This window comes from Silurus aristotelis, assembly GCF_946808225.1.
Source record: "Silurus aristotelis genome assembly, chromosome: 1".
Taxonomy (NCBI): Eukaryota; Metazoa; Chordata; class Actinopteri; order Siluriformes; family Siluridae; genus Silurus; species Silurus aristotelis.
This window is the reverse complement of record NC_139574.1, coordinates 35,092,321-35,118,885: the sequence shown is the minus strand read 5'-3', so window position 1 is coordinate 35,118,885 and position 26,565 is coordinate 35,092,321. Positions and strand designations below refer to the sequence as shown.

The window sequence follows — 26,565 nt, the reverse complement described above, 5'->3', positions numbered from 1 at the left end:
AAAGAATAAATATTCTTGAAATCACAGATTTGGAATGACCAACTTGTCTGGCTTTGGCTGATAGGGTCATCCCTTTGGCCTTCATCTGGACAACCTGCTGCTGGAGGCTTTCAGTCACTTTAGAACGGCCCACCATCTTGCAGAGTCAGTGAAACTGGAAGTTAGGCTACCAGTTAAATAGGGGTTGACAGATAATAAAGGAAATTAGCACCAGGTGCCAGATTAACACCAATAACTGGGAGGTATCTGAAAGTGTTCTCTAATTTTGATCAGTGTGTTTTCTGCAAAATAATGTTTTTTTTTTTTTTTTAAATGCCTTAGTTAATTTGTGGAAAAGGTGTTCTGGTAGCATGGTATAGACAGGACAAAAACTCCCTCAACTGTTGAGAATTTACATTATTTCAGAATTGTTCAATTGTTTATAAATTGTTCTCTAATTTTGATTGCCAGTGTGTGTGTGTGTATATATATATATATATATATATATATATATATATATATATATATATATATATATATATATATATATATATATATATATATATATATATACACACACACACACACACACACACACACACACACCTTATTTGGATATGATTTCAAAACAGCTCAATGAGTTAAAGGGATGTCATGTGACTTTTGGTAATAAAATGAAAAGGAATTATATATAGAGGAAATATAATGTTTAAAACTGATGTATTGTTTTTAATGTAGACAGTGACTGTAACCATAAAATATGTTGGCCCAGTGTTTTGCGCTTTTATTTTTCCAGAGAATGGCACATCCGATCAGGAGAGATACAAATGCTAGTTTTTTGGGTTTTTTTGGGCATTCAAAAGTTTCACCTACTTTAGGCCTACAAAAAGAATGAACTGGTTTGAGCTTTGCATTGGTTGTTTTTAACTGCAAGAACACCAATACCATGGTGATATTGACTAAGAGGAATATTAGGAAAGTTGGTACAGACATGTATGAACAGATTAGTGAGTAGAACTGACTATTGAGACCTTCACCTTTAGAACAGAAAGGAAGATAACGTGTTATTTGCTTTAGCTTATTGGATTAAAAGAAATTCAACACATTGTGCAATTAGATCTCTGTCCACAAAATAACTTGATTTGATCCTGACTTCACTGAATTGCTGATTATTAACAGAGATCAAATAGTGACTTTAACTTGATAAATTTAGGTGACCTGATAGGGGTCATTTTCTGACCCAGTACCATGAAAGGGCATGGAACAATATTTGATTATGTGGTCACAGGTTTCTACTAAAAGTCCATTGATCAGAATCTTTATGCGAGTGTTCACGTCATCTGGTTCAATTAAATGTGTAACATAGTTTTCAATTGTTAGTCTTCTTTTTATCCATTTCATATTGAAATCGTAAAGGTCATTCATTATATAATTTCAGTAGTATATGTACTAAGGTGTATAATTTTCTAAATACCAATTTAAAATAAAAATAAAAAATAGTAATTAAGTGCAAACATGAGTCAAACACTGGATAAAGTCTTTTTATTGTTTGGACAGTTTCCAGGATTTATTGGACAATTTTCAGACATTTAAAGCATTGGAATATTGTGTTTGTGTGTATTTATTTATATAAAAAAGTAATTGCACAGATCGTCACTGAACAGATCATCATATTGGAGATGTTGTAACAGGTTGTCTCTGTCAAACACAACATGGACTGGAGACTTAGACGTCACACTGGCAGGGGCTACAGGGTTTACTCTTGCTTGTTAAAGGTTTCAGCGAACTTCTGCTTAAACTTCTCCATCTGCTCATCAATCCAGCTCCTGAGGGCAGACAGACGACATCATGTCAGACATTAGAATTAAGAGTGTACAAATCACTGTTAACCAATGCTGGTTGGTTAAAAACAGTGAAAGATGGCAATGATTTAACAACGGAAAACCACTTGATTATGTCTGTCACTTGATCTTACTTAGTCTTAATGGTAATCTCATGATTCTCAATCTGCTTCAGGATGGTTGTGGTCTTATCTGTCAAATCCTCTCCAAACTCCTTAAGTTTTGTCTGAATATTGGCAAAATGTTGTTCTATTGTGGGCTCCTCTACTGCCTCTGATTAAGGAAACCACACAAACATTGTACAACAGTTTAACAAAAGCCAGCCAAAAATGAAAATAAAAAATACAGTAACTAGCTATAAATTTGGTTCTTACCAGAGTGTGCAAGCAGCACAAGCATCAAGGTGGCAACAGCCAGGTACAGTTTCATTTTGGCTTTTTTTTCTGTGTAAAAATAATAAAGAAGGATCAGACCAAATTGCACAGTAAAGTGCAAAAGTTCATTTTGCTTATACTGGAATACAATTTCACATAGCTGATATTAAAAACTGATTACACTGTATAACTCAATACACTGGAAGTCAGACACTCAAGTAATAAGACTCAGCTTGAAATTCAAATAAACCACAAACATTAAATATAAGTATGTGCAATAATACTGTACTATCTATAATTAGTATATTGATAACTACTTGGTACAAATTTTTTGAATAGTAAAACATTTAATTGCAGATGTAGAAGATATAAATGTTTCAAATTCTCTATTTCTGATTCATACTGGCAAGAATAACCTGCTTCCTAGATGTCGCCAAAACGTAATTTAGCATTTCTTAAAACAACATATTGTTTTGATTAATTGTACTGTTGAACTAACAATAATAAGAAGAACAATTTGATAAGGATTAAATGTTGTTAAAGAAAATAAACAACCACCATATTGATAAAAACGATAGTACAAATAGTTGATAAGCAGCCAAGTTCCCAATATACCTGTGCTGTCCTCTTCCAGTAGTTTAGAAAAGAAGCAGTTTTTTAAGCAGACAGCCGGCGAGGCTCTATATAACCCCCTCTGTTGTTCTGACGTCGTTGCAGGTCATCACCTCTGACCTATCAAAGCTTTTTTGTAACGTGTGCAGATTTTTCTTTTAGCCCTATCAAGTCTGCTTTTTTTTATGACACAGACTTCTTTCCTGCATGGGGCTAAGACTGTTTTTATGCAGTGTGTGAAGTTACATAAGAGCCCACTGTGCTTGTTTTTTGTGTGTTTCGTTTTGTTTTGTTTTTTCAGTCTGGTGAATATAATGCAGTGTTCAAGTAATCTAAGAAGTTATCAAAATGAATAACTAGGACATGTAGTATCATTAACCTTTGAGACCCTTATCTCATATCTGTAGAATAGAACATGCTGTTGGCAAGGATTGGTGTTGGTGCATGGAATGGTGTGAAGTCCACTCGCTATGAAAAGCAAAAAATCCCCTTTGCTGTGATAGCGAAAGCTAAAACAATGTAAAATACATGCAGCCCTAACATATTCTATTTGCTATCCAAAAAGCCAGTATTCATCTGTTAAAATGCCACTTGTGGCTATTATGTGCTCATTCACTGTATATAAGAATAACATAGATAACATATATAGCAAGTAACTAAAATAGATATATAATCAAATGAAATTATATGAATAAAATGAAATCAAAACATAATTTTCACTAGGACTAATAGTACATCATAATACAGAAATCATCCATCATCGCTTTGAAGTCTAAAAACCTTTGTGTTATGTCCCTGTGTACATAGGGCAATTAATTATATTATATAATAACTCGTAAATGCCCCAAATTATGATGATAAAGCATTATCTATCATGTCTAGATATATAAAGTTATCAGCTAGTCTTGTTTCATCAGCACGTACTGACTTACACCAGCTTTCATGCAATGCCTACGTTAAACAATGTAGCAGCAGAAGACTGAGCAGAATCGCAGTGGCTCTGATCTGATCTGAAAGGTTTTATTGCTGATGCTCATTAGATAGTAGAGATGAAATTCATTTACTCCAACACTTTATTTAGCTTCAAATGTTGAATAGCAATAAAAAAGATAAGGCATTTGAACAAACAGAAATTGCATCTCAGGTCTAAATATAATATTTTCCTATGCTGTTTAAAACACAATGTTTTTGTAGAATGGTGTTTATACGAGTCGTGTAGTTGTGGCTGAATTGGAGGATGTCATCACTGTGTCCATTCTTACAACATTTCTAAATGATTACATCAGCTTATTTGTCTATTGCAGTGTTGTTGTGCATGTGGCAGGCAAAAGTCCAATCTTCACTTTCAATTAAAACAAATTATTTTTTTTTAAAGATTGCTTGTAAATTAGTTCCTTAAATGCCTCCATTTTATTATTCACTTTTAGAAAAACAAAGGCAAAATTGATTGAGTTTATACATAAGGGTCATAATAGTAAACTTAATTATCTATTATATTTACATAATAAAACAAAAATGCTATGTAGACATCCAGCATACTTTATCTTTATACTGTACTAAATATTTGCTATACAGCCAAAAAATAGACAAAAAACACCACAAAATTATAAACATCTCTCGTGAGCTCTTTACCATATCCCAGCTTCCCCTTTTTTGTTTTCCTGGCCCGTGAATTCTCTCTGCCCTTGTTTTCTATGATGGAGTGATTTCATCATGACTGCTGTTTCGTCTACTTTAAGTGTTAAAAAAAGTGTTTTAGTGAAGTCTAGACTCAGAGAAAAAGAGAAGTGAAGCTCTGGGCACATGAGGACGTTAGGTTTGGTGTAGTCATGCAGAGAGGCAGTGAACTGCAGTTACCTCTAGATTGTGACTATGAAAAGCTCAGGGCAGGGGGAATGAACTGCACAGAGCATGGCTTCTTTGAATACAGCCATCCAGGGGCATCAGTGAGTGATTGCTGTGGCATTCATTAGGAGAATTGGGATAGACAGCTCTTTTTTTTTTTTTTTGCTCATTAATGTGTAACACAAAGCTGTTTGCATGTGTACCTGTGTGTGTTTGGCATGTTTTTTAGTTTTATGTGTTTTATCACCATACTTTCCATTGAGAGAGAGAGAGAGAGAGAGAGAGAGAGAGAGAGAGAGAGAGAGAGAGAGAGAGAGAGAGAGAGAGAGAGAGATTGCGATTTTGTTATTTCTTCTGAGATCTTTTGTTCTGTGAGGCTTGAAGATTGCAAGTCAGGACCTGCACCAAATGTACCTTCATGCTGAAAACATTCTTATGTATTCTTAGAAGTGAGCATATCAGTTCAGCAACTGACATAAAAAAAAAAAGAAAAAAAAAAAAAAAAAAAGAAAAGAAAGTAGATGTTATTTTGGAGAATAAAAATAGTGGGGACTTTCTGTCTTTTCGTCAAGTTACTGTAGTTCATTTTCCCTATCTCCTGTTTGCCAGAAAGCCAGGGACTTGATATGGTTTTAATAAGAGCACTTGCTTGCAGAATGTTTGAGGTTTCCTGTTTTTATCCCTCTAGCAAATCAGCTAACCCCTGCAGCGCCTCACTAAAAGCGGATTTCAAATAATGTTTTTGGAAGGACAGTGGGGGTTGGGGGGGGGGGGGGGGGGTTGGATGATAGGGGTGTGTGTCTAGGGGGGTTTTGCTGCCATTAATTAGAGCAAAGGATTTTAGGAACGGGGTTCACAGCATGTAAGGCATCTACTCTTCTCTGCTTCTGTTCTTTGGATTTCTTTAATACATGTCCTCTCTGTTATACAGTACTTACACATATTTTCCTCTACTCATTGTTTTATTGGAGAATAACAAACTTAATTCAAGAACTTTGAAGTTAAACTGTAATTGATACAAAGAGTCTGCTACTATGGCTTAGGACAATTGGTATGAACAGTTCTGCATTTAAGGACCCGTAAACGTTTCACTGAACGGCACACCTTAACAATGATGGAGCTGTAATAAATGGGCATTCGGTGCCACTCAGATGAGGACGGGTTTAAGTCTGGTTCTTCTCAAGGCTTCTCCCTCATACTATCTCCTTGAAACTGTACACTGGTTTATTTATTAGGAATATAATCATGGGACTAAAATTTACATTCCTAACCAATTATCTCTGTAAAGCTGCTTTGGGACAAAGTCCATTGTAAAGAAATTATATAAAAATTGTATTTAACAGAAACAGTCATTTAAATGTCATACAACATTTTTTCAATGTTTTTAATTTGGATTTAATTCTAAGATCTAGTGAAGGATAAAGGAGCATCTACTGGCATAAAATTTGTTTAACTGACCATAACGTACCTCTAATTATACATTTTCAAACATGTGGCTTTTTGATTCACGAAAAGCAAATTTACCTAAATATTTTTTCCACCTTTTCTTTGAATTCTGTTGGTCGTTGGAACTAAGGATGCCGTGCCACCAGTATTTGTTTGTGTCAGTGTGTGTGTGCATGTAGGTGTAAGAGAGACAGATAGGAAGGTTTATAGAATACAAAAGCAAGTCTGATTCACATAAATAAAAGGACAGCGTGTTTCTTTATCCCAGCGGACGTGCAGGCAGCCCACTGGAATGTGTGAGCAGCTCAGAACATGTCCCCCGGCAACGATAAGAATAGGGGAAGATGATTCTGGGCAGGGTTGCAGCTAACATTAAAAGATCCTGTTAAGGGTCATCTGGCTATGGTGAACTTCCACTTGTGCTAATCCAAATGGTTTGTAAAGCAAAGGAAGCATAATTTCAGTGTCTTCTTTTGGCGTTGGCAATACTGGAAACTTTTCAAATGAATCAAGAGGTTTTATGAAAATGCATTAAATGGAGTGTATAAAGAAAAGATGCTCAGAATCATCAAAATTCAGTATCAGGTGGCCATGTAACATAAATAGGAAGTTTATAGGTAAAAAGAAACAGTTCAAATTGTAATAAATTGTATTTTATAAATGCAGATGATAAATGAAGATGATAAATGAAAATATCAAAACATCTGCCATGAATGTGCAAAAAAACATTTGTTGTAATTACACTAACATGCTACTCGCACCTTTGCTTTCATTAACTAGTTTACTGGTTATTAATTAAACGCCAGAGCGAATAAATATTTCAGACATAAAGGTGTATTAATCTTTCCCATATACTCCATAAGATGGCAAGATGTGCTCAGAGAATTAGAACAAGGTCATTGCCCATACATGTTTGATTATGTAAGCCAACAGGTAAAGACAACAAGGTGGCGTGACAAAAAGACAAGTTAGGGTTGTGTGGGTTTTTGGAGTAAAAAAAGAAAAGAAATACTGCAATAATAGGTATAGAAAAAAAGCTGATCTTTCAAACGTGCAAACATGATACGCATAATGAAACGCATGGAAAACTTTTCAGCCCCAGTACAATCCAACTTTTGTGTTTTTTTCAGGGACATCTACAAACTTGTTCCTCACATGATTCATCTATGCTTTGACTCGATATTTATATTCATATGTGTTGGGTTCTTTTGTTTCTGTAGCTATGGATGATTGATGTTGGACCCGGCTATATATTTATAGCTCCTAAATACATTTATGTTGTTATGATACAGACATAAATGTAGATTTAACACTTCCAGGTCGCTTCTATTTCATTTCGATTGTCATGGGTTTGTGTTTTGCAATTGAATGTTAAAACAAAGAGAAAACACCAAAGAAGCATTTGATCCATTACCCATTTTTATTGCATACAGGTACAAAAACAGCAGTCAGACGTTCTTTGCAGAGTTAAGGATTAAAATTGTGGACAATAATTTCATGAGGTTTCATAGAACTATTAAACCTTTGTGTAAACCTGCCTGTCGTCCCAAGGCACACACTTTTATTCAATCTCACAGATTTGAGAAACATGACTAGCCAAGGAATTTATACTATTGCACTTGAAGAAGTAGGATTGAGTGGATTAATACTGTGCAAGCCCACATTGTGATTAATAAAAAAAGCATTCCATGTTTCGATAAGAGACCATGACCAGTCCTTTTCTTTTGCTTGATTCCCTGTCATACAGTGACTATAAAAGCATCAGTAACGAACATTATAAGACTAATTTTACCCCCACTTTTCCCTTCCTGTGTTTGGTACAATGTGCTATAAGTGGTGGCTTTACTGTGGGGCAGGGATAGCAGCTGAGGCTTCTTTGAGCTTTTCCATGATGGTCTGGAACTCTTCACGGATCTTCTCAGTGTAGGGTTCCAGGAGGGTGGTCAGCTCCTCGATGCGGCCTTCGAGGGAAGTGCGCAGGTCTTCGGCGGTCTTCTCCAGCTGCTGCTTCAGCATGTCGGCCTGTTGTTCCAGCTGTTGGTTTACAGCCTGGTTCTGCATTATCTCGGTGAGGGCGCCAAATTTCTCCATGACTCCATCTTGCACCTGCTTAGCAAAGGGCTCAAGTTGGCCCATTACGGCCCCGGCGTTCTGCTCGCTGCGGGAATGCAGCTCACCCAGGTAAGTAGCTACAGTTCTAAAAAGGTGCAACAATAAAGTAGTTAAGGTTTTCCATTTGTCTATTTAGATAAAGGCAACAGAATTTTTCACATTTAATTGAAGAGATTTAAGACATCAATAAACATAAATCCTCCATTGATTTATGAAACCAATGAATTTACAAAATACCATAATAACTACTGTGCTCCTGATTCTCACTCACTTTTGGATTTCATCGGTGTCCTTCCCCAGGCGCTTCTTGAGTTTACGAATGTAGTTGTTGATACGGTTCTTGACATCATCTGCATTCTGCTCCATCATGGTCTTCAGCTCCTGTAGGTACTGGGTAGAGCGCTCCTTGGCATCAAGCATGTCTGTCTGCAGCTTGCTAGCCAGAAGATCCAGATCCTGCTTCAGCTGGCCTGAGGCACCTACTGTGTATGGGCCCAGTTTGGTCTCGATGTCTTCTCTGTATGAGTTCAGCTCAGTCATGGTGGCAGTGATCAGAGTACTAAATTTGCGAGGTGAAGAAGGAGGAGGAAGGGGGACCATGATTCAGAATATCAGAGACAATGGAAGACTTTGCAGAAATGTTTTTACATTTGATGTTAACATGGACATACTGAATTCATACACATTCATGGTTCCTTTATATTAACTCACTCAAGTTCCTTGGTAAGCTCAGAGCCCTTCATGTTGTCCACCATACTATCAGAGATGGACTGCCAGAATTGATCCACTGTTTCTTCCCATTTGGCTTGGAGCACAGCGCGGGCATGGCAGCCTAAATAAAGAATAATAATTATTATAACAACAACAATAATAAAAATAATAAAAAGGCATGGGTTAGGTAACTGATTAGACATGATAACTATTGTGAATGAGGTCTGTTGGAACAAACGCCTTTTTCCATGCACATTTGAATTACAAAACATGACTGACTGTAAGCAAGACTTTCTGCATCTTACTAACTGCTTTACATTTGTAATGCATATATATATATATATATATATATATATATATATATATATATATATATATATATATATATATATATATATATATATATATATATAACAATCTACTTACCAGTAATGACTGCCAGAGCAAGTACCACTGCAATAGCCCTCATGTTGATAGATAAGAACACCTAGAATGAGCATGAAAGTCAGTAAAGTAATTTCACCATCATATTTAAGTACAGAAAACTTATAATCTCAGTCTAAACACGAATTTACTTTGTACACGTTTAACATTAGTGCATACTTTTCTATATTATTACATGCACATGCACTTTTTTTTGTTTAAAAAAAAGTGACTTGAAGCATTACAAGTGGTCCTGATATAGATAAAAAGTTTATGCATATAAAGAAAATGCAAGTAGTGATATCAGTATTTAGTGCCTTTCCCCTTTGCACCTTTGTCTTCTTCACACTCACCTAAAACGTCTGCTGTCCTCGGGGTGTAGTGAGCGGTGGAGGTGCGCGCGCGTTTTATACTCTCCGGGCTGCATTCACAACAACGCTGATCGCGAGACTTTCTCTTCCCTTTGTTCGGGTCTGGTTACAGTCATCATCACGCACACGCACCTTCGTGAAAACATGTTGCGAAAGAATCTCTCTGAGCACGTCATTTTTTTATTTTTTAATCTTGGATTGATCAGTGCAACACATTAAACATTTGTTTAAATTGTCAAATGAACAATTAAATAAATATGCACACATGTATAGACCCGTTTTACGATAGATAGATAGATAGATAGATAGATAGATAGATAGATAGATAGATAGATAGATAGATAGATAGATAGATAGATAGATAGATAGATAGATAGATAGATAGATAGATAGATTCATTTTTATTGACATTTCATAGTATATATATATATATATATATATATATATATATATATATATATATATATATATATATATATATATATATATATATATATATATAATAATTATTAATATTAAATATTATTATATATATATTAGAATAAATTGTGTGTAAGGCAGCATATATAGAGAGAAATATAATTGTATTGTATAGTAATATAAATATAAATGTACACACAGTGTTTATACAGCTGGTGTTTATAGAGCTAATTTCTTTATAGACATACATGAACCCTGTCTACCCCTCTATGGTGTGCCTTTCTATGTTGTTTCATTGCACATTGCAAACATGAACTCTTTATACATGCACACACCTCTGACTTTGCAAATAAACTATTATACCTTTCCACATTTGTAATTCATATATGTTGTCTTTATCTGTTCTTTGTATGTCCTTAATATGTGTCATAGCCTCCTTGGTGGATTCACAGAGTAGGAATTTCATTGTACGGTAGAACAGATTGTTTCTCTTGCTCTTCTTGTTTTCGGTATGGTTCTCTTCTCTGAAATGTAATTATATTTTATAACTTTTTTTTTTAATCAGTGATCATTAATCTCCTCCAGAGACTTTAAGTCTGGCACCTACTGATATTTGGCTCCAGATTGCTAACACATTGATCCAAATCATTTACATGTTTATCTCCCCTTTTGCATTGTTTTCACATGCAAAACAAGGCTTTATTATGTAGCCTCGTTTACAAGTGAAAGCGAGGCGAACCATATCAAATTACGTCATTTAACCTTTTGTCTATGTCCTGTAATAGGCTCCAAAGTTCTGCCTCAAGCAGAAATTTTTTTTTGATTTGTTTCTGTTTGTCTTTGTTCAAGATAATTAGGGGAACATTAGTTTCCAATGACTATTTCATGATTTCCAGTTAGTAGCTTGAATTATAATTATTTTATGTGTTTTCCAGGATTTTCTATGTAATAAAAAAAGGTATATATATATACATAAAACACAATCAAACTAATCAGCCACATCGCAATTTCAGTGATAAAAAAAAAAAAAAAAAAACTCGGTTCATTGTCTGTAAATGTAGCTGATAAATTAACCTTTGATAAGTGAGCTTTACTGTTGTAATTGTGTTTCACAGGCAAATGTAGATTAGGAGTTTAATCTTGGTCCATATGTAGAAGACTTAATGACCTTTACATGCTCCTGAATATATCATGTATTGTACATTGTACTGTAACTCTAGATTCACTGTATACATTTTTGGGCAAAAACAACAAAACCAAAAAAAGAAATTCCCAATTGTTCTGATTCTGAACAGCCTCGACAATAAAACATTGAAAAGTAATCATTAGCAAGAATTAAAACAAATAAAGTTACACAATATGGGATACCTTGATGAGCTTCAAACAGCCGATGAAAATGTTTGTAAATCCAAACATGAGTTTTACATCAAACATTATTATTAAGATTTTACCTTTGTGTACAACACTACTGGAACAGAATTTCCCTTTTCTAGCCTTTCTTCAAACACAAATTGGGAAAATGGTCACATAGAAGTGTCTAGAAGGTGCATTTATTTAAGTTTTGCTATTCTGACTATTTAAAGATTAATATAGTTTAATTTTGGTTTTGAATCTATGTATGTATTTATGTATCTATGTATGGATCTATGTATTATATGCTATCTGCACGCTTGTATGCGCTATATCATGAAGACTGATGAATGTTCTACAAACTCTACAACATTATCGTCTTGTCATGGCTTGTCTTTTTCTACACCTGAAGCCTATCCCTTTGACAGTCTTATTTCTCAAAGAACAAAACACTGCTTTGGAAGCTAAGGTCAAATCAGATAACACCATACAAACATTTTTTTCTTCTTTTGCACCATGTAAATGTTTCCCCCAGAGGGATAAACTGGTGTACCTGCAATACACTGCCACAAAAAGTGAATTCTAACAGTAATATTTAAAAATGCCAAAAAAAAAAAGGAAAGTTAGAGTGTGCATTACTGTAAATCTCACCTTAAAATATCTGGTTATAGACCTTAGAGAAGATTGTTAACTAAAGCATTTTATCACGTGTAAACATGTTGTATTGCAATGATATGTCCTCTACATACACCCTAGATATGCCAAAATACTATGAAACTGGAACCATGGTTATTTGTGTATTTAAAAAAAAAAGCCCAGCTGAGGTTACAGAATGTTGCCCTTTCTTACTGCTATGAAACAGAATCATGTGATTTCTTATGAAATGTGAAGAAAGTTGCAGTTAAATTTACAAACAGTGATTACTCATTATAGTGTGTAAAGGCCAGTGAAAGGAGTATAACACATCACACTTCCTGTCAGGATGGGCAAGGTTACAAATGTACATAGTGCACTAGGTCTGTACACACTTACTGTGTATTTCTATGCTATTTTAAACAAAAGGTGTTTAGTAGGTAGTAGCAGTTCAAATCGGTTCAATAGAATAGATGAATTAAATTAATTTCCGGAATTTAGTTATATAGGTTATTATAATAACTTTGGACAAAAAAAAATTATACAAACTGTATCTAATATATAGTTAGAGCAAATTTCAAAGTATAACACTGTCTGTGTCAAGTATAGTTCTATACTTGGGGGAACTAATTGTATTTTTGTAGGTAATGGAAGTTTACCATGTCAGAGAGTGAGCATCTTAAAGATAATGCATTCCTTTTCCAAAACACTTTAGCTAGGTATTGCTGGAAGTTACCATCACTCAACTGTACATTATAACTTTTTAATACTTTTCATTTCATTAGATTTCAATCAGTTCAAATTTCTCTAGCTCTTTATACATACACCTTTGCACACAAAAATCCAGTGCTATTATATTAGAAGTAAACTTACAGTATCATAGTAATGATATGAAATCTGTCATATTTTCAATGCTGGTTCTATGAACAACATTTTAGAATGATTATGGATATTAAATTGCGTTCATGTGCAAACCAAATCGTGAAGCAAAAAAATATTTTTGCAACAAGTACATGCAATGTTATCATTGTAACACTTGCAGTATGTGCATGGTGATGCCCAGCAAGCAACAGTGCAATGCTTTCAATGCATAGATGAATATATACTCACTGTAGGCTGACAAATCATGGCACAGGTACTGGTTAAGAATAGTTAGTTTTATATTGTACCATTGGGTGCAGGGCCAAGGTTTATAAGCAGAATTTGTAAGCACAATACCATCCTATACCAGGCTCTAAGACAATGTGAAAGATGGAAAAGTCATCACAAGTTTATGAGACCCCAGAAAGATGGCATCCATCTTTAGCAGCCAAATCTGCCTTAAGGAAAAATAGGGACAGATTTCTATATGTCCATTGACATAAAAAGCAGTTTGGTAATAAAAAAGTGGATCCAGCTTGTATTAGAGACTTTTGCATTCATGAGTATTTCTTAGACTGCTGCAATGCAGTCCTTAGTAGGATATACATATCAAAGCATCAACTCACCTGACACAAATGTGAAGTCAGCTAAATGTCTCCATCCAACTGCAGAGTGGCATGACCACAAGTAGTGGAAACCAAGGTCTTCCTGGTCATCTTAGGTCAAAGAGTAGATTTGCATACCCTAGTTCCTGCATTCAGCACAATGTATAAAGAACATTACAGGTGAGAATGTATATGCAACTCAAGTTTATTTTCATTTTTCCACATACCCAGTATACAAAAGAATGAAATGCCATTACTACGGACCAAGGTGCATAGAGAGTGAAACACTAAAAAGAGTAACTTAAATAAAAAATAACAAAAAACCCCATAAATAAATAAAAGACATTTTTAAGATTTCACATTTAAGGTGCAATACATCTATGAGGTAGATGTAATAGATATAAGGTTGGGATGGAGTAATGTAAGAACAGAGTTAAGTAAAGTGCGAGTGCACAGTCAGATTGACCGTGTGCAAATGTGTGCAATGTCCAGTGTGTAATGTCCAGAATGTACAAGTGTACACGGTGTATAAGTGTGTGCAATGTCCAGTGTGTAATGTTTTACAGACTGGGCGGATGTCTATAGTAAACAGTCCCTGATCATTCTCAGTGAATCTAGTCTCATGCTAATAATCTCTGAATCAGCGTCAGTGAAATGGAGTACTGCCCTGATTTAACCATGAATTTGAGTATTATAGTGAAACAGGAAGTCTATATGTGTCCTAAATGATCTACCATTTTGCTTTTTCCTTGAATCCTGACATAACTGGCCATAAAAGTAGGCAGGGCAACTTGCGTATATGTCAAAAATGACTGTGGCCCGGAGGATTGATTTCCCCAATCTCACAAGACTGTGAAAACACATACACTTTTTTGAAAAGCATGATCCAATTACTACATTTTTCTCCCAAATGGCCATTAGCTTCTTCTGTGTATTATAATACCATTAATGCAAAGCAAATGTGTCACTTTTTGAGTGCTGCAGGTATCCGAGAATGAAAAGTTTCTATATATGAAAGACAGACAGATAACCCTGTTGGAGAAATGCATTGCAATGATCGTGTCTGAAAGTTACCTCAGCAAGTGTAGGTGGCTAACCCAAATACACAAAATATAGTGATTCTCACTCCCACTGGATATCATAAAATCATAAAATATATGAAAATATATGATTCCAATAAAAAGTGAAACTTTTTCTAAGGTACACGTGGAAACTTTTTCTAAGGTACACGTGGAAACTTTTTCTAAGGTACACGTGGAAACTTTTTCTAAGGTACTTGCATTGCTGTGCTGTTTAATAATAGAAACCATTTCCCTGTGAATAGCTACAAAGAGTTACAAAATCAAATGGCGTTGAACATATACTCAAGGTTTACATTGAGGTGCAATGTGATTATCCCATCCAGACTGATCTTATAGTGGGAAAAGATGTTATTGTAGAGAAGCACCTATATGCGGATAACCTTCTTCAGAGAAGAGCAGCTTTGGCTTTTAGCAACTATCATGAGTGGAACGGTGGCCTAGGTTTCGCAGGAGGAGCTATGGGGCTGGGTATTGTTATGTTATAGTTATAATATGTCTTAGATATCCAGTAACAGGGCTTTACATGAAAAACATTTTTGTCTATAGGACCCAGCCCTAAAACGTAGCATTTGGTAACAGTAATAAATCCACAGAATGTTTACTTAAGTTACACATTTCTTTACAGATGTGTCAATCCAAAATTTTACTCATAATTCATTCATTCATTCATTAATTTTCTCCCGCTTATCCGTAATCCGGGTCGTGGGGGCAGCAGTCTAAGCAGGATTGGGTTTGCACACACTGCAGGAGGGATTTTGGCCCACTCCTCCACACAAATCTTCTCTAGATCAGTCAGGTTTCTGGCCTGTCGCTGAGAAACACGGAGTTTGAGCTCCCTCCAAAGATTCTCTATTGGGTTTAGGTCTGGAGACTGGCAAGGCCACGCCAGAACCTTGATATGCTTCTTACAGAGCCACTCCTTGGTTATCCTGGCTGTGTGCTTCGGGTCATTGTCATGTTGGAAGACCCAGCCTCGACCCATCTTCAATGCTCTAACTGAGAGAAGGAGGTTGTTTCCCAAAATCTCGCAATACATGGCCCCGGTCATCATCTCCTTAATACAGTGCAGTCGCCCTGTCCCACGTGCAGGAAAACACCCCCAAAGCATGATGCTACCACCTCATGCTTCAACGATGCACCTACGATGACAATTTCAGACTCCTCCATGATTTCTAAGTGGGAGAACTTGCAAAATAGCAGGGTGTTCAATTACTTATTTTCCTCACTGAATATATATATATATATATATATATATATATATATATATATATATATATATATATATATATATATATATATATATATTCAGTGAGAAAAAGTGCAAAAAAAAAAGTTCAAACTTTTCTACAGGAGTAAAATTTAAATCAATAAAATGTAGAGGAGCCGTATATGAACCCTTGTAACCCCAGGGCCTTTTGTGGTGTCTTTGTGCCGAGTTGCGACAGATGTGAGTGCTTTCTGCCTTGTTTCTTTTTGCATTATTCACTATTTTCACATCAGCTTAGCAAATCAGGTCAAAGGGCTCTCATCTGTTTTGTGTCAGCAAGAGCAGGCATCTGAATCTCCACAGACATCCTCCCGGCAGCAGCACAAAATTGCTTTACAGAAGGCACAGAGATCTTAGAGATATGTGGAACATTCTTATAGCCTTGTGCTCTTTAAACCCATGTTTATCATGACTGAGGAACAAACAGCAGTTTTGCTTTGATTCATCATGAATGAAAATAATCTTTACTGTAAAAAAAATTAGTATGAGCTAATGGAAATGTAACTAATGCCTTCTTAAGTTTCATATTGTTTTGTATTGCAAGCAGAAGTGTTATAATGGTTACGAAGCTTGAAATAATAAAGAAAATGCAGATTTGCTGACTGTAATAAATTACTTATTTTTTTCATTTTTTGTCATTTATGGCATTTGGGAGACCTTTTGTACAGAGAATTATCAATTATCACATTTATACAACCGAGCAGTTAACTGAAGGTTAAGGCCCTTTCTCAAGGATGAAACAGTGGCAGCTTGGTAATGCTGGGATTTTAACAACATTCTGATCAGAAATTCAACATATTAAACATTGAACTACCACTTCCTTTAATAGCAATGTAGAACAAATATGTGACCATGAGAGATTTGAGATATGAGAATCTCTTGTAATGGTATGTAATATTCCTAATTCTGTAAAAAAGTACTTTTTGAACTTTGTGTCTTACAATTATAAATGTATTTGTCTCTTAGCTGAGCAGTTTTATCAGTACTAATTTAGTAAAAGTACTAATTAATACTAATCAGTACTCTTTAAAGAAGTAGATGCTGACCCTGCAAACATCCCAAACCATCTAGAGACATACCAGCGCCAATTGAGTTCCACTTCATGTAGAGTTTGGACACTGGACCTCCTTGAGTGTTTAAAGGTTTTGGCATGGGGAAGCTGGTGTTGGATTTATGATGATCGCAAATGTTGAACTATTTTATGAGTTGCTCAGTAGCTCCTAGTTCTATAACCACCAATTACTGTATAAGACTGTAGAAAGAACATTACTCATAATCTTACATTCCAGTGCTAATGTTAATTCTCACTCTTCAGTGTTCTGTATTGTTTAAAGACTATAATCACACTCTTGATGTCACCCAAATGAAGATGGGTTCCCCTTTTGAGTCTGGTTCCTCTCAAGGTTTCTTCCTCATAACATCTAAGGGAGTTTTTCTTGCCACAGTCACCATGGCTGCTTATTAGGAATAAATACACATTGTTCACCTTAACTGTTAAATTCTGTAAAGCTGTTTTTAGACAATGTCTGTTGTGAAATATAGAAATAGACTTGACTTGACTTGACTTGACTTAATGGACGATGAGAAAAACAATATTTAAGGATCACACTACTGATATAAATGTGCCATTGTGTGAGTTGTCTTATACATTTTTTGAAAAGATATTTTGTTCTTGTCAGTTTTTTCCTTTCTGTGTTGAGACATGTGCTGATGGCTGTTTTGTCTGATTTGCAGGCACTTTTATAACAATTTTATTGTCAGCTGTGATTTCTTTCCCACTGGACAGGTTGAGCTGTTTGTGTGATGGGAATGCTTAGACAACTTTTGGCAAAGAAAAGGGGAAATCGGGTAGAGGGACGCTTCCTGACATGCAATGTTTGGCAACTATTTGAGTGTGCATTTTGGCTTTTGATAGTTCTTCTAGTAACTTGGTACCTTATTATATTTAAGTAAAGTCAGCTACAGACATAAGGTAAAGAAGCCTGGGGTGAAGCTTTTCAATTCAATTCAATTCATTTTTATTTGTATAGCGCTTTTAACAATGAACATTTTCTTAAAGCAGCTTTATACAGATAATGTGGTGTTAACAATAATAAGTTGTTCTTATAAGTGTAAGTTTGTCCCTGATGAGCAGGCCAGTGGCGACTATGGCAAGGGAAAACTCCCCAAGATGGCATAACGAAGAAACGTTGAGAGGAACCAGACTCAAGAGGAAACCCATCCTCATCTGGGTTACACCGAATGTCCAATTATTGCAGATGAACGATGTTAAGGGGTGCAGTGATGATGATCAGAAGCAAACTGTAGTCCTGAGTCCTCTATAGCAGGTCACTTAAGATCTTCCACTCAGACCCATGTACATCATATCTTCATTTAGCTGGCTTTGTGTATTTAGGGCATGGTTATGTGAAGAAACCTTACTACAATTTGAGGGTGTTTATTTGCTTGTGTTGCTGTAATTGATAGGGGGCATAAAGAAAGTATGATGAGAAATTATACCACCATCATACCGCTAATCCTCTCATGCCCCCAACACAGAGTGTAAGGCCAGTTTTGCTTTCTTGGGCTTCCAGCCACAGATGGTTTTCGCATCATCTGGATTTAAGCTTAATCTCCAGCTGATAGTGTGAATGATTTTCTAATCAAATAAATGAAGATGGTTGCAGGACACCAAATGTTTTTATTTACAAAGGCCATATCCAACTACAGATCCCCCAGAACATGTAGTCTAAGCTATACAGGCGATTTTAAACGAATACCTTAAGAATATAAATGAGCTTGATATGTTCTGCAGGATTACTTGATCTCTTTACAACCCTCTACAGCCATTAGATTTTTATAGACTCAGTGCTGTTATTCTCTGCAGTTTAAGGCTTCACTGCTTGAGTGCCATTTTTAGAAACAAGGTTTTTCAGAATTTCTCACAATTGCACTAGTTTATAAAAAACATTCAGCATATACAACACAATTGAACTCAGAATTAATACACTTGAATTTGCAATAATTCTTAGTAATCTGTGCTGTTATTAGTTATATATTGGTTTTTGTGTATGTCTGCCTGCTTGTTTGATAGATAGATTGTTTGCTCTAATTGGGAAATTTTTTCAATACTATAATACTATAATAGAATAATTATGTGTACATAACATACTGAAGAAAACTGAATTTATTTTAAGACTGAATCTCTTTACCTCTGTATTCAGCCCACTCCATGGCTCTATCTAGTGGTCATGCTATCAAACTTTCCACTTGAATAAAACTCCTTCATAACCTTTACACTTTAACTACACACAGCAGCTGTCTAGAATTAATATAAACAGTCTGCTCAACAAAAACCCAGCCATTATGGTGGCACAAGCCAGTGCACTCTTAGTGCCGGTCCCAAGCCTAAAACATGTGGAGGGTTGTGTTAGGAAGGCCATCCAGCATAAAATGTGCCAAATCAAATATGCGGATCACGAATCAGAAATTTATACCGGATCGGTCGAGGCCCGGGTTACCAAAGACCACCACAGGTATTGTTAGCCAACAGGGTACCGGTCGAAATTAAGCTACTGTTGGCCGAAAGAGGAAAAGGAGAGGAGGGAGACATCTACAGAGACAGCAGGGAAAGGAGAAGCCTCCCCCACTTCTCCTTTCCCTGCTGTCTCTGTAGAGGTTAGCGTGGGCACTTTTAATGTTAGTACTATGACTGGTAAAGGGAGAGAGGTAGCTGATATGATGTAGAGGAGAAAGGTAGATACGTTGTGTGTTCAGGAGACCAAGTAAAAGGGGAGTAAGGAGAGAAAGAGAAATGGTGTAGCAGTGATTCTGAAGAAAGAGTACAGTAAGAGTGTAGTGGAGATGAAGATATTTTTTGATAGGGTTATGAACGTGAAGCTGGAAGTTAAAGGGGTGATGATAAATGTCATCAGTGCTTATGCTCCACAAGTGGGGTGTGAGATGGAGGAGAAGAAAAATTTCTGGAGTGAATTAGATGAAGTGGTGGAGAGTGTACCTTGGAAAGAACGATTGGTGCAGTGATGTGATGGTGGTAGATTTTGCTAAAAGGATGTAAATGACAGTGATAAATACTTATTTTAAGAAGAAGGATGAGCATATGGTGAGTAGAGGAAGGCGCCCAAGGGTGGACTATGTACCATGTAGGAGATGCAACCTGAAGGAGATTGGAGGTGTTGGCAGGGGACAGTGTAGATAGACAGCATCGGATGGTGGTCTGTTAGATGGTTTTAGAGGTGAAGAAGAAGAAGAAGAAGAGGAGGAGAATGAGGACTGAAACAAGAATAAGATGGTGGAAACTGAAGTAGGAAGACCTGTAGTGTGAGATTTGAAGAAGAGGTCAGACAGGGGCTCGCTGGTGGGGAAGAGGTGCTGGATGACTAGGCCACTACTGCAAAAGTGATAAGGACAGATAGAAAGGTACTTGGTGTGACATCTGGAAATAGAAAGGAAAACAAAGAAACGTGGTGGTGGAATGAGGAAGTGCAGCAAGTTAGAGCAATAAAGGATGGAGATGGAAATGTGTTGACTAGTGAGGACAGAGTGTTATGAAGATGGAGGTGGATTTTGAGCAGCTAATGAATGAGGAAATTGAGAGAAAGAGAAGGTTGTATGGTGTGGAGATGGTGAAGCAGGAAGTGGATAGGATTAGTAAGGAGGAAGTGAGAGCAGAGATTAAGAGGATGAAGAGTGGAAAGTCGGTTGGATCAGATGACATACCGCTAGCAGCATGGAAATGTTTAGGAGAGATGGCAGTGGAGTTTTTAACCAGGTTGTTCAATAAGATTTTGAAAGGTGAGAGAATGCCTGAGGAATGGAGAAGGAGTGTGCTGGTACCAATCTTTAAGAATAAGGGAGATGTACAGACCTGCAGTAACTACAGGGGAATTAAGTTGATCAGTCACACCATGAAGTTATGGGAAATAGAAATGGAAGCCAGGCTGAGAGAAGAGGTGACCATATGTGAACAACAGTATGGTTTCATGCTGAGTAAGAGCACCACAGATACTTCATTTGCTTTAAAAATGTTGATGAAAAAGTATAGTAAATGTCAAAAGAAGTTGCATTGTATTGTATGAGGAAGTCAGGTGTGTCAGAGAAGTATGTGAGGGTGGTGCAGGACATGTATGAGGACAGTGTGACAGCAGTGAAGTGTGCAGTAGGAACGACAGACTGGTTCAAGGTGGAGGTTGGACTGCATCAAGGATTAGCTCTAAGCACTTTTCTGTTTGCAGTGGTAATGGACAGGTTGATGGACGAGGTCAGACAGGAGTCTCTGTGGACTATGATGTTTGCGGATGATATTGTGATTTGAGGTGAGAGTAGGGAGCAAGTGGAGAAGAGCCTGAAGAGGTGTGGAGTGGCGCCTCCTCCCTCAGGTGGTGGAGCAGATTTGGGGGGAAATTCAGCACAGCCCAGGTAGACCTGTTCACCTCTTTAGAGAGTCGCACTGTCCCCTGTGGTTTTCCCTATATTCACCAGCCCCGTTGGGACTGGATTCTTTGGCGCAACCGTAGCCGAGGCTGCGTCTTTACACCTTTCCCCCCATCGCGCTGCTTCCGGGAGTTCTGGAGAGAATTCCTCGGGATGGAGTCCGTTTCCTCCTGGTAGCCCCGCGAGGGCCAGGCCGTCTGTGGTTCACGGATTTAGTGGCCCTCCTCAAACAGCTTCCATGGGAAATTCCTCTGAGGAAACTCCTCTGTTTTCAGATTTGTTATTTTGTTTTTGAATTTGTTATTTTGTTTTTGGATTTGTTAATTTGTTATCGGATTTGTTGTTTGGTTTTTGCATTTGTTATTTTGTTTTCGGATTTGTTCATGTGTTTTGCACTTCTCGGCCACCGTACAAATCTGATAAAAACCATAATCAATTGTTCTTTATTTTATCTAAAATCTGTGTGGAAAAAATACTTTAAATTAACCAAAGGCTGGACGATGTGATCCAATCCAACAAAGGAGCAACTGTATCTCAAACTGTTAAATGCTAATAAGTTAATGCTGTTAATGCTCGACAGGTCAGGACTGTTTTGGCAGGAAACTGGGACCAATACAATATTAGGTAGGTGGGCATAATGTTATGTCTGATCTGTGGCCATAAAGTTATGCCTGATTGGCATATATATATATATATATATATATATATATACAGTGAAGAAAATAAGTATTTGAACACCCTGCTATTTTGCAAGTTCTCCCACTTAGAAATCATGGAGGGGTCTGAAATTGTTATCGTAGGTGCATGTCCACTGTGAGAGACATAATCTAAAAAAAAAAATCCAGAAATCACAATGTATGATTTTTAAACTATTTATTTGTATGATACAGCTGCAAATAAGTATTTGAACACCTGAGAAAGAAAATGTTAATATTTGGTACAGTAGCCTTTGTTTGAGGTCAAACGTTTCCTGTAGTTTGTCACCAGGTTTGCACACACTGCAGGAGGGATTTTGGCCCACTCCTCCACACAGATCTTCTCTAGATCAGTCAGGTTTATATCCTGTCGCTGAGAAACACAGAGTTTGAGCTCCCTCCAAAGATTCTCTATTGGGTTTAGGTCTGGAGACTGGCTAGGCCACGCCAGAACCTTGATATGCTTCTTACAGAGCCACTCCTTGGTTATCCTGGCTATGTGCTTCGGGTCATTGTCATGTTGGAAGACCCAGCCTCGCCCCATCTTCAATGCTCTAACTGAGGGAAGGAGGTTGTTCCCCAAAATCTCGCAATACATGGCCCCGGTCATCCTCTCCTTAATACAGTGCAGTCGCCCTGTCCCATGTGCAGAAAAACACCCCCAAAGCATGATGCTACCACCCCCATGCTTCACAGTAGGGATGGTGTTCTTGGGATGGTACTCATCATTCTTCTTCCTCCAAACACGTTTAGTGGAATTATGAACCAAAAGTTCTATTTTGGTCTCATCTGACAACATGACTTTCTCCCATAACTCCTCTGGATCATCCAAATGGTCATTGGCAAACTTAAGACGTGCCTGGACATGTGCTGGTTTAAGCAGGGAAACCTTCCGTGCCATGCATGATTTCAAACCATGACGTCTTAGTGTATTACCATCAGTAACCTTGGAAACGGTGGTCTCAGCTCTTTTCAGGTCATTGACCAGCTCCTCCCGTGTAGTTCTGGGTTGATTTCTCACCTTCCTTAGGATCATTGAGACCCCACGAGGTGAGATCTTGCATGGAGCCCCAGTCCGAGGGAGATTGACAGTCATGTTTAGCTTTTTCCATTTTCTAATGATTGCTCCAACAGTGGACCTTTTTTCACCGAGCTCCTTGGCAATTTCCCCGTAGCCCTTTCCAGCCTTGTGGAGGTGTACAATTTTGTCTCTAGTGTCTTTGGACAGCTCTTTGGTCTTGGCCATGTTAGTAGTTGGATTCTTACTGATTGTATGGGGTGGACAGGTGTCTTTATGCAGCTAACGACCTCAAACAGGTGCATCTAATTTAGGATAATAAATGTAGTGGAGGTGGACATTTTAAAGGCAGACTAACAGGTCTTTGGGGGTCAGAATTCTAGCTGATAGACAGGTGTTCAAATACTTATTTGCAGCTGTATCATACAAATAAATTGTTAAAAAATCATATATTGTGATTTCTGGATTTTTTTTTTTAGATTATGTCTCTCACAGTGGACATGCACCTACGATGAAAATTTCAGACCCCTCCATGATTTCTAAGTGGGAGAACTTGCAAAATAGCAGGGTGTTCAAATACTTATTTTCCTCACTGTATATATATATATATATATATATATATATATATATATATATATATATATATATATATATATATATATATATATATATATATACAGTACAGACCAAAAGTTTGGACACACCTTCTTATTTAAAGAGTTTTCTTTATTTTCATGACTATGGAAATTGTAGAGTCACACTGAAGGCATCAAAACTATGAATTAACACATGTGGAATTATATATGGAATTATATACATAACAAAAAAGGGTGAAACAACTGAAAATATGTCATATTGTAGGTTATTCAATGTAGCCACCTTTTGCTTAGATTACTGCTTTGCACACTCTTGGCATTCTCTTGATGCCTACTTTGAAGAACCTACAATATGACATTTTCAGTTCACTTTTTTGTTATGTATAAAATTCCACATGTGTTAATTCATAGTTTTGATGCCTTCAGTGTGACTCTACAATTTTCATAGTCATGAAAATAAAGAAAACTCTTTGAATGAGCAGGTGTGTCCAAACTTTTGGTCTGTACTGTCTATATAATATATATAAACTCTTGGTCTGTATATATATATATATATATATAAATATATATATATATATCCAGAAGATCCCAGAAAGTCAGCAGTTTGGGCTCATCGGCAGAGAACAAGTTTGCTTCGCAGCCTAGTAAAAGAACCAAATTGTTTGTTTAAACTTTACTATATAATGTACTAAATAATCTCTTGCATGATACATTACTAATATGTACCAATATATTATCAAAATATATATAAGTAGTAGGGGCAGCTTTTGGACTGGAGAAATGTAAATTTAAGACATGAAAATACCTGCAAGCAAAGACAGAACCAGCAGCGCAAACACCAGAATGTAAATTATGTCATACATTTAATAAATTGCATTAGTATGTAGACAGTAACAATGCAATTTATATAACAATATTCCAATATAACTCTGTGCTTTGTGATGTTAGCTGTGTGCAATAGTCTGTGTTAGTATTCAGTGTATATACTGTAGAAAGGCATGTGTCGTACTGAAAACCCAAAGTCCAACAAGTAGTGCATTGCTGTCTACAATAGTCCACATCATAAGCCCCTAAATGGACCATCATTTATCACAAAGACTAAAGTTCACATAAAACTTTGATAGATGTCTGACTGTAATGGCTAATTCATTAATTATACTTTAGAAGTTTTGATAAAATGTTAGATAACATGCAGATATGGGTAAACAATCAGTAATTAAGCTTTCCTAAATTTAACAATAAAGTTCATTAAAACATTTATTTAATATTTAATGTCTTCATGTAAGCCTGTTAAACATAAAACATTCTTTAAACCAAGTGCTGTTTTTGGTAACAGGTTTTGATAACGTTTTGATAACAGTTTAGGTTCAGTTAAAGTATTTTTAACAATATTTCACACTACAGTTTTAAACTTTTGATGCAAATCCATTATGCTCATTGACTGCCTGAATTCTGTAACACATGGACATCACTTATTTCCCTATTCTGAGATGCTTTGCCAGGCCTTTATTGCAGTTGATTTTGGTTGCTGCCAGTTTGTTGGTTCTTTCTCATAGATTGTACTGAAAACCATTCATGCACATGCTATAATGCTGTATTTTGTTTGCGAGATTATAAAGTGTGCTGAGGATCATATAACTTTCTTTCCTTCTCCATTCTCTACACTTACTATCACTTTGGTGATGGGTCAATCTTGATCTGTAAATCTGAACAAATAATTTTGTTCCAGAAATGGCAGGCCTTTTAGATGTTTGCCAGTGGTCTAATCTGAGCATTCTATTCTTAAATCTTTACACTGGTTTACATTTCGAGGTCAACCTACTATATGTACTTTCAATAAGGTGCCTATTAATTGAAGATTTTGACAATAACACTTAAACCCTCAAGAGTGTTATACACTTGACTAGATGATTTGATTTCTTTCTTTTTTCTTCAAAAAAGGATTATGTTTGTTTATGCCTGTCTTCATCCAGGCTTTTTAGTTTGGCTGAGCTTGACAGTATATTTATTATCTTCAGAATTTACTAAAACTGTTGCTTTGTCTCTTTGATAGGTCTGTCTTGTTTTGTTTAGCCTAATGATGACATCCTGTACTTTCATCAAATCTCTTTGGACCACCTAGTACATATAGTTCCCATTAGCAGCTACCACATGCAGCATCAACATTTGTGGAATAAACTCCCAAACATTTATCTCCTTAATTTGCCATAAAATAATAAGGAAAAAGACCACATAGGCTGTCCAGTTACTTTGGAGCCCCAAAGCTTTTTAAAACTCCTTAATTTAAAGCTGAATATATACACTTTACTTACATACATTTTCTTAGCATACTGAGGTGCATTTACATAAAAAACCAATTGTCTGTGTGTGTTAATGTGTATCAGTGAATAGTGTGTGTATCTGTGTGATTAGTGCCAATAACAGCTGTGATGCTGCCACTTTGAGAACACCAGGTGGCACTATCATGATTAGATTTTAGCGGGACACAAAGCCATTCCTCAGCAGAAGAAATCGGGTCCTGAATTGGGCCAAGACTGCTACATTTCCTATAATGTCTTTTGGTGCCTGACAGAATCAGAGACCCTACTGTTAGATACTACTTCTTCTTCTTCTTCTTTCGGCTGCTCCCATTAGGGGTCGCCACAGCGGATCATCCGTCTCCATACCACCCTGTCCTCTATATCTGCCTCTTTTACACCAACTACCTGCATGTCTTCCCTCACCACATCCATGAACCTCCTCCTTGGCCTTCCTCTTTTCCTCCTACCTGGTGGCTCCATCTTCAGCATTTTTCTACCAATATAATTCATGTCCCTTCTCTGCACATGTCCAAACCATCTCAATCTCGCCTCCCTCACCTTGTCACCAAAACATCCTACATGTGCTGTCCC

General features: G+C 36.6%; 2 protein-coding genes and 1 long non-coding RNA gene across 4 annotated transcripts in view; all 3 read right to left on the bottom strand.

Moving 5' to 3' along the window:
• Window positions 1-26,565, bottom strand: part of LOC310725666 — a 94,746-nt gene that overhangs the window by 57,366 nt on the left and 10,815 nt on the right. The window lies entirely within an intron of this gene.
• Window positions 1,536-26,565, bottom strand: apoc1 (apolipoprotein C-I). Of its 2 annotated transcripts, none has more exons than XM_083540269.1 (4): window positions 26,554-26,565; window positions 2,195-2,263; window positions 1,955-2,093; window positions 1,536-1,805 (listed from the first exon to the last, which is right to left on the bottom strand). In XM_083540269.1, the coding sequence occupies exons 2-4, from the start codon at window positions 2,247-2,249 to the stop codon at window positions 1,736-1,738; spliced, it is 264 nt and encodes an 87-aa protein (XP_083396395.1). In that variant the 5' UTR covers window positions 2,250-2,263; window positions 26,554-26,565; the 3' UTR covers window positions 1,536-1,735. The 2 variants fall into 2 exon arrangements, with proteins under 2 accessions (XP_083396395.1, XP_083396394.1); XM_083540268.1 differs by lacking the exon at window positions 26,554-26,565 and adding an exon at window positions 2,810-3,005.
• apoeb (apolipoprotein Eb) lies at window positions 7,499-9,820 on the bottom strand. Its single transcript, XM_083538722.1, has 5 exons — window positions 9,697-9,820; window positions 9,347-9,407; window positions 8,921-9,041; window positions 8,481-8,768; window positions 7,499-8,294 (listed from the first exon to the last, which is right to left on the bottom strand). Exons 2-5 carry the CDS (start codon window positions 9,387-9,389, stop codon window positions 7,940-7,942), a joined length of 807 nt encoding a protein of 268 aa, XP_083394848.1. The 5' UTR covers window positions 9,390-9,407; window positions 9,697-9,820; the 3' UTR covers window positions 7,499-7,939.